Here is a 12,496-nt window from a genome sequence, read left to right as displayed (position 1 = left end):
ACTGGCATGTTGACTTAATCAAAATAACTAACTTTTTTCTCTTATCAGTCTTTTACACCTTATGTTGACTAGGAGTTCTGATTATTTTTTCTTAATTTCATCTTTCTCTTGAGTATAATTTGACTTTAGAAAGTAAAAAAAGGACATCCTTCTAAATATTCATGTCCTCAAAAGTGTGAAAGTATAACTATAAGTATCAACATGAAAGGTGTGATTTGCTTTTTTTTTCGTATAGAATTTATTAGATTTTAAATCTGTTTTAGAAATCTACAGAAGCTTTACATGGAAGAGCGCTGCTATAGCCAACATGTTTACATAAAAGCAATTCGAAAACGGGGACTTTACGAAGAAAAAAAAATTTAAAAAATAGTTTTTACATACATATTTCACAATTCTAAAGAACATCGAATGAAAGTTAGGAATGAATTAGTTTTGTAAAGACATTGGTTTGTTAAAGGCAGAGTGTGTTTCAAAAATGTCCCTGTATGTTTTACAAATTGAAAATTCTAAAATCCTTCTTATACCATTTAATGGCGATTTAGAAATGCTTTTTATTCATGTGTGAATACATAAAGTTTACTAAAAATATATTACTTTAAAACATTAAGCTCAAAAGGTACATCATATCCTGAAGAACTGGTACATTATTTCATTTATGGTACGTATGTAGGCAGTAAAACTTACCAGAGCTCCACGACATATGAATACAAATGTGTTAATATATGCATGCGTTGCAGACATAACATGAACAAGAGGAGTTTTTGAAGCTTCATTTAATGCATCAAGAGGATTCTCTGTAGATGCTAACTCGTGAAGCAGTGCTGAGCCATTCGTATTTGCTGCGGCATACAGTGCATCCAGTTCATCAATCAAAACATCAAGCTGTTGCAAACCTTCTTTGAACACCTTGCTCTCTTGGGCTAACATCTGGAATTAAACAGAAAGATTTCATAATGGTTGACAGTTTTAAAAACAAATTCAAGTTACAAAATCGTTTGTGCGGTTTAAGAAGGAGAAAATTATTTTTTATCCCCTCAAGCAAATACATTGAAAATTCTTTTAAGGCCTGTACCTGCTGAAAAAATTAGAGCAGAAAGATTGTATTTGCTTTAACTGCAAAGTATAACATATTTCAAGAACTTTTCACAATGGAATTCGAGTTTGGTGCATTAAACGGACCTAAATTTATTTCCACTGTTGGTAAATCTATGTGAACTTCGACCAAAAAATAAGCTCTGTATCATTTACAGTCTTAACACCAGTCATTATCTTTTATCTAAAACTTTAGTTATGTTATATCGTCATCTTTATCATTTCATTGTAGTCATTGTTACATTACTAGTTGGGGACCACATCAATTTTCTGGTGCTGGTTCTTGAATTGGACAAACTGTGTTAATTTAATAGGAAAAACGGTTTGTAATGTTTGACAGGGCTAATTTCATTGAGCAATATTTACAAAGACATTCATTTTTCAAAACGTTACTCTCTATTATAATACTTGCTGTCTGTCTGTGAGCCAAAATGGTAGCTTAACTGCACATTGCATATTCTGTGCAAGCACACAAATAAAAAGCCAACCAACAACCACAATTGCTAATTTTTTTATTACTACTTTCATCGACTTGTAAACGTTTTTGTTCTCTTCCAGATCCTTATCACAATATTTGCCTCAAACAAATCGAAATATTTCACCTAGCACTGGTAATATCCATTTTCCTATTTGGACTTTCTAACGATGAGCAGTCAAATTTCACACTTTCACATTAAGCTTCTTATACTAACCAATAAAACACCTGATACTTTTAACATGCTTAGCCATTGTTGCATTTAGTTTTAACCAAGGGCATCGATGAGATTACCAGAATACACAACCACAAGACCACAAGGCTGGATTGGTTCTACACAGTTTTATTATATGTATTTTTGGAATTTAGTTGGATCTTTATCAACTTTTTTACTTACAAATTTTAATTTTTTTTATTTTGATGTTTTAGCTACCTTGCTATAGGAACCAAGACATACTTAGCTAACATACTACTAGTGTCCAATAATAAGGTGAATAAACACTATAAACACTAAAAACCAAATCAACATACTGTTATGGACTTGCAAACAGGTGCAATTGACTGACAAGCAGGCATTAAGGGGAACTCCAGTGGAAAATTTGGCATGTTTAGTAAATTGTAGAGTGGTTTAAGTCCACCAAGGCGAACAAACTCCACACAATGATCATCACTTCCATTGTTGCTTAGTATGTTATCCAGAAATTTCATCTAAATAGAAATAAATTTTATCTGGACATGCAAAATTTTCAGTGGGTTGAGCAGCATTTTTTGTTGGGCCATTTTTGTACATGCTTCTCTGTCAGATTTGGCATAAATTCAAAAAGAGTTAATTGTGAGAAAAACCTCATATCTCATATATGATTTTAGAATTTTTTTAGAAAGATCAAGAAAATATATTTCTATAAAATTAAGAAATACCCACCACGTTTAAGACATAGTCAACAACTGGAACAAACTTTTTCTGGGTATCAGGTGACCTAACCAAATAATAAAAAAATCTATTTGCAATGGTAAAAATAACAATAACACAAATTTACACTGTTTCTTTCAGGAGGAAAAAAAAAACATGGACATTATCCCATGCAAGTCAGTCACCTTTTTCTGTGTTTACTTTTTTCAACGAAAAGAACTTTAGCATTCAAAACATTATTTTGTTTCAAGGTTATATTCTAAAGCAGTGAAAGTCCCTTACTTGACTTCTTCTTTTGCTTCTTTATCAGACTTCCTGATAAGCAATGAACGATATTCTTCCTCCATCTCGTCGTCAGATAATGGATCCTCCAATCCTGTTGTGTTCCCACCAGAAGCTTCAGGGCCTTTTAATGATTTTGATGGCTTGATTTTATCGGTAGGATGAAATGCTAATATTTCAGGATTTCTACCCATTGCACATAATTGCTTCAGCAGCTAAAGATAAAAGAATTTTTATAAACAAATAGGTACAACGTAATGCTGCTTTATAAGTATTGTACAAAGTAATATATTGCCTACTTTTATAATAGCTTTCATTGCATCTGTTTTCAATGTCGGTTGATGGCGCATAAGTTCATCCATGGCAGAACCAAGATGTATTGCTGTGTCTCCTAAAAGTAAAGAATGCAATAATGAACACAAAAGCTTCAAGAAGACAGCATTTACTTTATAGGAGGGTCTGTAAGGTAAGTCATATCATGTCTTTTCTTAAACATACCTGTTGAGTCAGAACTCCTTCTTCTTTTCATTGCAGGTAAGTATTCAGGGCTAACTAGGATCTGAAATAATCTCTCGAAAGGTTTACAACTGACAAAGGCTTCTAAACCTCGTGTGTTCAAACATAATGCACTGAGTGTATTTGGTAAAGAGGCTAAATTTTCACGTGTTGCTGGTACCTGTAAGACAAAATCAAGTCAAGTTGAAAATTTGGTGGCATGCAGCTTTTATGTTATCCCCAGAGTTATTTTAATTGCTAGACACCCCCCCCCCCCCCCAAAAAAAAAAAAAAGAAAAAAGAAAAAAGAAAAGAATAAAGAAATGTGATTGCAAATGAATATTGTGAGAATATCATACATTTCTAAAGTTCCTGTAGGGATATATTAGCTACAGTTTGCTATGAATAACAAGCTAAAAAAAATAGCCACAGGCTTGTTTATACTGATATTGCTACTTCATGAAGTACCTAATCAACTAGCCACAGAGTATTCAGTCAAAAGTTTAAATGCATTTGAACTCTCATACTGACACTTGTTCCGCGAAACAGCTTGATAATATTGAGCCTGAAGAAGTATCATTGACTACAGAAAAAATAAACCAAACAAAATTTAAAAAAAAATAAACTTACATCTTTTACAAGCAATGCTTTCAAAACAACCCATGTCAAGCCACTATCTTGTAAACTCGATAACAAAGACGGTTCGTGAAAAATAAACACTGTTATAACATCCGTAGCTAAAAAAAAATCTTTATTAAATTATAAAAATAAAAAAATAAAAACTTTCTAGAAAGGAATAGTTTCTGTGCTACCTTTAAAGAAGGCTAACGGCTAAGCTACATATTATTTTTATAACTTAATAATCCTACACTTCTGTTATTGCAGCTAGTAATAAGTTTGAAATACTTTGATGACTATAATGTTAAATTTATACTGATATCAAAACTGTTGTAAGTAAGTAACTATGTTACATTATACTGCTAGAGATACAAGTAGCATTGCTCTAACTTGCTTGTCTGCCACACAAGCAGATTGGCACTCAGTAGATGGCATTAAATGAGCAGTTAAAGTGTGCTGGAGTGGGGACTCGAACCTTAAACCTTACAAGTACAAGTCGAATGCACTACCACTGCACCATCTCTGTTGTCAAACATGATTACGTAAAAAGAAAAAAAAGCATACCCAGTAAAAACAACAAAGCTCCATAGTATTCTGCATTGCTGATAATCATTTTCAATGCATTTTGTAAATTCTCATCCATTAACGATCGTGTGTAATCTGCAAATGCAGGATCTGGTATTGCCTTCTTTAGAAAATTCAAGATAGATTTCAACAGAGCCGCTCTTTGTGGTAAACACTGTAAATGTTTGTCTAGTGGCTTTTTACTCACTTCATTTTCATCTATAGCCTCTAAAAGTAGAATATTTTTGGTTATCAAGAACAAAGTTTAGCATTGTGTACCATTAATAACAATGTTTAGTACTAAAAGAGTGTACCATAACTACCATTCTTTCATTTCTAATAATCAAGATATTTTTCTGAAGCTAATTGGGCAGGGTACTAGGCTAATACCTAATTTCATTAAATTTCTTCCATGTATTTCTTTGTAAGGATTAAAAAAATAAAATTTTCTTTTTTAATAACAAAACAAGAATGTACAGAAAATGTGTACTACTTGAAAGTGATTAAAATGAAAGAATCCAGTTTGGCAACTATAAGTCTTGGATTTTAGATATTTTTTTTTATTTTGAACTCCTATTTTATATTCATTCGTTCTGAAATATTAACAAAAATACAGGTAAAATTAGCCAATTAGTTGAAAACAAGGAGTGTCATTTTAATAATAATAATTAATTTATGCAGGGATTAATAATTATAGATGGTCTAGTTCATTAAATTCCATAAAATTGCCATGCATAGTTTTTCAGGTGTTTGTGAAATAAAAATTTGACTTATTCATGATGATTACCGTATTTCCTGGTATATAACCCGCAAGTTATAAGTTGATTCTTACCACTTTCACTGTTGGTGCGATTAAAGATGGTGCAGGCTACATAAAAGTTTCATATTTTCAGTCATTTATTGTGACATTTAAAGTTTCTACATTTACTGGAGCATGCAAGTCAAGCTTTCCTTTTTTAAAACAGATTCTTTTGTGTGTTGTTTCTTTCGTTTATTTGTAGTTCTAACAACCTTACACAATTGTGCAGACAAAGCCAGCATTGCACAAATCAGACAGTAGAGTACACAAAAGATAGCCAAGCCTCTCAATGAAGAAAATAGTACCCACAGGATAAAACGCATACATTATTATAACCGCATGCACAATCCTATACATAGTAACCTTACTTCACCTACATGATTTAATTTTTTTATAAAGAATTTTCTGTACATCCCTGTTACAGAAAATCCTTGTTAATTATTATGTTGTCTATTTTTATGCCAAAAAAACTTAAATATACACAAAAAGAGATTTTACCTTAGGTTTAACCCTAACCTGTATTTTGTTCTACTCAGCAGAAAAACGATCTTTCTTTTTAAAATAACAGGTGGCAAGAACAGCACTTGTGCAGCGTTTTGTTTTAAATATTTAATTTGTTCGAAATTTTATTTGATGAATGACTTATGTTTAGACCAGCAGAGCAGTTGATCAAAATAAAAGGATGTCTAAAAAATCCCGCTTCATGTAGCCAGGACACAAATGCAGTATACTCTCATTAAGTGGAACTCCAGATAAATAGGACGCTCGCTAATAATATGCTTTTTCTCCGTACCTTAAACATCCTTACCCTCTTCAAACAATAAACCTTCGCTTAAGTCAGACCCTGGATAAGTAGGATGTGTGGGTTATATACTGGAAAATACGGTAATACCCATTTTGTTATCTGCTCCGCATTGTGTTTAGGTGTTAAAATAATAATAACAATAATTTTAAGGTAAACTATACATTCAAAACTGGTGCTATATTATCAAATGCAAACTGCAAACAGTGGTCATTTTATATATTGGTTATAAAGGGTTTTGTTATTTCATGGCTAGCTTTAATAAATGTAAAAAAAAAACTTTGCAAACACGCACCTGTCATCTCAATATCAGTAGGAACATGGTTTAAATCTGTTGATTCTTTGTTATCATTTTGCATCTCACTGCTGGAACTTAGCTGACTGGTGACAGTACTTGATTCTGTTTCTCCTTTTGGTTTTTCAATCGGGACAAGAGGCAAGTCAGAGGATAGTGAGGGTCCATGGAATTCACTGCATAGCTTGATTTCTCTCTGAGTAGACAAGCAAAAAAATTATAATCATCAAAACTTTCATTTTCTTTCTGCATTTATACTATAAAAAGTTTATTATGACTAACTTACCTCCAGTCGACTAACTAAGGCATTTAAGCCACTATGGGTTTGAAAGGCAGCCATATCAAGATTGGTAATCAAGTCGATCACTCTGACAGCACGTGTTACAAACTATAAAAATTAAAATTCATCAAAGAAATTTGACTTATCTTCTTAACAGCATTGGATTTATAACATGGACAATTATTATTACTATATTACATATATTGTTATATCTTTATGCATGACAGATGTGGGAGCATTTCCACACGCTGAAACTCTTCTTGCGAAATACGTAAAGAGTCAAATAAACATACTGTGATGTGATCATCTTTCCCAGGCCACAAAACAACTTTAAGCAAAGATTCAATTAGCCCTGAAGCAACTAAAGCTTCACATCCTGACTCGTAACTTGCAAGATGATACAAGAACGAAAACAAAGATGTTGCTAGCTGTTGTGGAAATGGTTCGTGCTCTGCATCTAAACAAATACAACAATTGAAATTCAGTAAAGCTTACTTAAGTTACACGACAATAAGTCATGTGGGCACCTAAACAAAATTTGTACAACAAAAAAACTACAGCCATGGTAATCCATGTAATTTTTAACAACCTTTCTGGTATTATTACTTTTTCGAAATTTTTTAGTCAATTAAAAATATTGAGCACAAATCGCAAGTAACCTACTAGTCATGTGCAAGATACATTTTCGAACTAGTGAGGGTAAAAAGCCATGGTAAGATGTTGCGCCAGTATTATCAATAATTGATTGCAGACGTGGATTACGATCCAAATGAATGATAGCTGTTAAGGTCTTTAAACATGATGCTTTCACTTCCTACATTAAGAAAATTAACTGGAACTTGAACAATATAAAGTAAAGAAGAAACACAGATACTTTCTGTGCTCCACTGCCTAATGCTTAAAACAACTTTTGCAATCAGTCTCTAAAGTTATATCCAGTACAGCACTTTAAGGCTAATCAACAGTCAGATAAAAAAAACCCGAAGACATCATACTAATGGCAAAATATGTGTGTGTTTCATACACTTAATACATTTGTCCCATAAGAAGTTACAAAGTTTAATTAAACACTCCTACTTGCATGTAAAATCCCTGACACAATATTTTTACACAATTCTGATTCGTTTGACCACCGAAAAAATTGACTTAGCTGGCCAATTTAAATTCTTGGCGGTCACTGTAACAGCCATGGGTAAAATATTTTAATTGCAGCAGTATATTAATCCCCTTTGTATGACAGTTCATGCTAGGAACAAAAATGAAAATGAAAACCATCCTACCGAAAGTTTGTTATTATCGTCAACAATCTTTAATGTGTTAACAATCTCTTCGATCAAACCATCATACACCAGCGTGTTTACATGAACAGTTGCATTGGAATAAACTACCAAAAAAAAATCAATTACAGCTTTCTGTGCAAGCTTACCTTAAATGCGAGGTCATAACTTTTTATATGTATCTACTACTGTCTTCCTTATGATATGAAGGGATTAAACCAAGTGAGGTATCACATTTGTATTATTGCTAAAAAACTTTGTTGCAAGAGAGATGACTGCTGTTTAATTTTGAGTTACTTTAAATCAGTTAAGTTTTTTTCCTTAATTTGAGAAAAAAATTTTAATGATCTCAGCAAACATTTCCCCATAATGGGAATAAATCGTCACAATTGGAAAATAAATTATAAATTCTAAATTTTTGTAGTATTATGTGTAGTGTATATGTTTTTAAAAAACGTTAAAACGCAGTAAAAAATGTTTAAAATAAAAAAATAAAAAATGTTTTGATGTGTTTCAGTGAAGATCACAGTTACATAAGCCTTTCTAATTCAAATTTGTAACATCAGCAAAAAGATCCTGGTGTGATGTTAATTAACTGCCTGCTTGTTACCATGTTGGCATTTGCACCAGCCAGCTTTTGTTAAATTTCATTCTAAAAACACATTATACGTGGCCTATTTTCACATCTAAGATATTTAACAATGGTTTCATTTTTTTTAGCAGTTGACAACATCATAGTGTAATATAACTCTAGCCCTACAGCACATATTAGTTTGGTTACAAAGTATGCACATTTGGATTTTGTTTTTTTTAGGCTTTTAAAAGCAGAAATATATTTAGCTGGAAATAAAACTCTTTGATCTAAAAAAATAAAACAAAAATAAAACTTTTGTGCATTAATATTTAGTGTCATGTAATCATGATGCACTAATTGTTCTACGGCTTTAGCTGGTAGAACTTTAAAATGGGCTCATTTTTGTGTCCCACTTTTAATACAAAGAGTAGTGAAGCACAGCAGGATACCAGTCTAGTGTAGCGATATGGGAATTATTAGTTTTTGAGTGTTATAACAGACTACTCTGTTGCACAAGGTACAAAAACCTATTATTTTTACAAATTAATCATTTTGCATTATTATTTTTTGGTTGGTTTCGCTGTACCAAGTAGGCTAATACAGGCTAAAATTTGTTTTAAAAAACAAAATAAATCAAAATTAGTTTTGTTTTCAATGCATTTCACGTTTTATTTGGTTTCATAAAAGCAGTGTTTAGAAACTCCAACTCATTTTTCTACTTTCATATTTTTCATTCTCTTTTGCTGTGCCAATTATTATTAATTATTAATAACGTGAGCATTTTTTTCTGCAAAACAAATACTAAATCAGTAATACACTGTAAAACTTCCTGCCTAAACGGCTGGTTTATTACAAAATAAAAGCAGCATAAGTAACATTATTTTGACTATCATTACCACACAATTATTTTAAGAAATATTGTCTATTTACCTAACACAGACAGAGCTTGCAGGCGAGCTTGCACAAACTGAAGTCTTTGTTCATAATTCGCCATTGCATGAGCTAACCTTAACCGATGATAAAATGTCATCTAAAAGTATTAATAATAAATTAGCAACACACACACAAAAAAAGATACAGTCAGCAGTCAAGGTGGAGACAATTGATTGGTTTGCATTGAAATAACTTTTCCACCAATATGCACATAGTTATGTGCATATTGGTGTTATGTGCATATTGGTGTTATGTGCATATGGGTGTTAACAATCTTTGTACAATAAAAGGAACAAACAGATCTTACAAGTATACTACATAAAAATAGTATACATATACGAGCCTATCAACAGCAAAAAATAACACCCGAGCAATAAATCGCTTGACCAAGGTTGCAATAATATACACTGGGCAAGCAATCTGAATAAATAAAATAAGTTTATAAACGCATATTTTATTGCAAAATCTTTTTTATCTATTTATCTTGTCTTTTTTATATATTGTGGTTATTTTTTACTGCAAATAATAAGATAACATTGATTTCCATGTGAGATGAATTGATACTGCTCAGCCAGACAAAATTTTTGTGGAATTGGGGCAACAAATAATGGCTCAGCTAGTTTCTCATTTGTAAGAATTGGCAAGTCTTTGCGTGAGCAAGAGCGATCGCTCTCCCCTTATTGATAGGCCTGCATATAACATGCATATACCATGCATATACCATGTCAGAAAATATGACACATAATTTGAACTAACTGATTTTGGAAACTAAATTACTGTCTTTTCAAAACATTTTACAAAAGTAATGTGTCAAGTAGCTTTTGTTCATAACTTAAAACCTGTGACGTACGAATGAGATTTTTTTCTTTACACTTACCTGCATATTTTCAGGAATTTTCTTTGTTTTCAGAATCTTTTCCATTATTGTTCCAACATTTGCTGCCATTTCATGAATATTTTTCAAATCAATGCAAAAACGATTTGAGTTTAACTAAACATAATATGAAACTATATATTGTTAAATTATGTCAGTGATAGGCTTTTTAAATCAACAATAATAAGAGCAGGTGTCAACATGTTTACCAAAAATAGCATATAGAATGAAGTTGCAAAGAATGTTTTAAGTTTTTTTGAGATAAATGACTGTTTTGGCTTTGACAAGGACTTTAAACATTGAGATACATTTATAGTGTGACCTCCCATGCAACAAAACTTGTTGGGGTAAACACCATAGGGGTAAACACCATAAAACATTCTCTTAAAAGACTGACAACATTTTTAGATGTATAAATATATATCAGAGTGTAATCCAGAAATGTAAAATAAGGGCCACTAAACCACAAACGGGAATTTCATCAAGGTAGTCTTATTGAAATCCTTAACAACTTGCATAAAATGGGCCATAAGTCCCATATTTTGAAGTGAATATAATTAGCCCCTCTAATAAATTGGAAAATTTGGGAAAAATTTCAATTGGGAAAAAGCCGTTTAATAAACATAAATAACAACAATGTCATGCACCAGAAATTCAATTTTTTGACATTTATTTAATACTTTAATATTTATTTTTAGAAAAGGAACTTCACCAACCTTTGTGGTCGAATTTTTTTCTGAGTCTAATACCACGTCATCTGGCAAGTAGTACTCAAAATAAACATTTCCAGCCCCCATTGGAACATCCTAAGAAAAAAATAACAGATTATACATTTCAAAGCTTGAATGTGTCAAAAGACATTTGGAAATTCAAATAAATATTTTGATTAAAAAACATTATGGATATTTTCTGGCACTTTGTTTCTGTTGTTTTTTGGTTCTGTGGGAAGAGAAACTATATCAAATTAAAGCTTGTTCCAGAAAACTTTCTGTTTTAGAGGCAAAGTGACAGGCAAAGAGTAATAGCCTTTATGTATTCCGGTTGAAGATGTAACCTGGTTACAGGCATCATATTGCCTCCTGAGGAAAGATTAAAGGAAAATTTAGTACTAATTGCTTCTTCTTGTTGGCAATTGTGATCTTGTATATTGGTAACTGCTACATTACTCATTAGATCAAACTGAAATGCACTTCATGCTGTCTCTTTGTTATTAAATTTATATATACGTCCAGGTTCACAATGTTTAAATGACACTAACAGATACTTTATCAACACATGGGTAATTAAAAATTGTTTACAAACCTCTGAACAGCATTGTTCGAGTGCACAACCAGCTTCGGATCCTCCCCATGTCTGAAAACAAGAAGAAAAAAATTTAAAAATAGAAATTGCAATTTATTTGATTATATAATGCTTTCTTTTGTGTTTCTTTTGAATTAAAGTATACTCCTTAACTACAAGTTAAATTAGTCTTGTCTATAACTAGTCTACAAAGGGAAAGGCTACACATGTGGCAGAGCACGCCTCCAAACTTGGTTTTTTGATGTCCAGGCGTGTAATTTTTAAGTCTTTAATTAGTCTGTGCACAAAAAAATTGCTTTGCATGGTTGCATTGGTTTGAAGTGTACAATTATAACCAGAAAACAGGACACTCTATTTGGTTTTAGTCATGCACGGGGGCGTTAAGTGTGATCGCCCACGCTAGAATGACAAGACTGAAATACAATGCAATGTATTTTAATCACATCAGCTTAAAAACATAATGTTATACACTTTTATTGTTATTATACTGATTTTTTTAATATTAGAAGGTAATTCTGCTTTCTGTTTAGTATGTACACAACATGTGCTTTTTTAAAAGAAAGGTGTCTAAAAACTCCTAAAGAGCCTAACTTTAAAAAAATATGTAGTGCACATGATTTAAATTAGCAGGCTGCTACTCGCAATTTGTGAATTGAAATGCTGCCTTTGCTAATCATACCACGAAAAAAAAATGTTAAAACTGAGAATCTTATATTTTTTTCGTTTTTAGGACCATTTCTATATTGGTTAATGCAAGAAAATAACCACTATCAAGGGATAAATGGCAAGTGGCTTACCTTCCTCCCCAACTAAAGCTGAAAGGAGGTTTTCTCTACAATCGGCGCATTTTAATGAACTAACTTTATATTTCTAATTTGAACCCTGATGCAATAAAGCACCTCCTTATGCTAAACAGGAGAATAC

At 31.9% G+C, this 12,496-nt stretch overlaps 1 protein-coding gene across 1 annotated transcript in view; it reads right to left on the bottom strand.

Annotated features, from left to right (window-relative positions):
• The window catches only part of LOC130625594 (E3 ubiquitin-protein ligase HUWE1-like), a 45,370-nt gene that overhangs the window by 28,683 nt on the left and 4,191 nt on the right, over window positions 1-12,496 (bottom strand). Inside the window, exons 6-22 of the mRNA XM_057440696.1 lie at window positions 11,573-11,623; window positions 10,987-11,076; window positions 10,274-10,387; window positions 9,394-9,493; window positions 7,893-7,996; window positions 7,276-7,426; window positions 6,906-7,069; window positions 6,619-6,720; window positions 6,333-6,528; window positions 4,437-4,664; window positions 3,885-3,991; window positions 3,258-3,435; window positions 3,059-3,150; window positions 2,760-2,974; window positions 2,490-2,544; window positions 2,099-2,275; window positions 685-927 (exon numbers count right to left, since the gene is read on the bottom strand). Coding sequence (XP_057296679.1) covers window positions 685-927; window positions 2,099-2,275; window positions 2,490-2,544; window positions 2,760-2,974; window positions 3,059-3,150; window positions 3,258-3,435; window positions 3,885-3,991; window positions 4,437-4,664; window positions 6,333-6,528; window positions 6,619-6,720; window positions 6,906-7,069; window positions 7,276-7,426; window positions 7,893-7,996; window positions 9,394-9,493; window positions 10,274-10,387; window positions 10,987-11,076; window positions 11,573-11,623 — 2,367 coding nt within the window. The remainder of the gene's footprint in view (window positions 1-684; window positions 928-2,098; window positions 2,276-2,489; window positions 2,545-2,759; window positions 2,975-3,058; window positions 3,151-3,257; window positions 3,436-3,884; window positions 3,992-4,436; window positions 4,665-6,332; window positions 6,529-6,618; window positions 6,721-6,905; window positions 7,070-7,275; window positions 7,427-7,892; window positions 7,997-9,393; window positions 9,494-10,273; window positions 10,388-10,986; window positions 11,077-11,572; window positions 11,624-12,496) is intronic.

This window comes from Hydractinia symbiolongicarpus, chromosome 14 (assembly GCF_029227915.1).
Source record: "Hydractinia symbiolongicarpus strain clone_291-10 chromosome 14, HSymV2.1, whole genome shotgun sequence".
Taxonomy (NCBI): Eukaryota; Metazoa; Cnidaria; class Hydrozoa; order Anthoathecata; family Hydractiniidae; genus Hydractinia; species Hydractinia symbiolongicarpus.
This window is presented reverse-complemented; position numbering and strand designations above follow the sequence as displayed.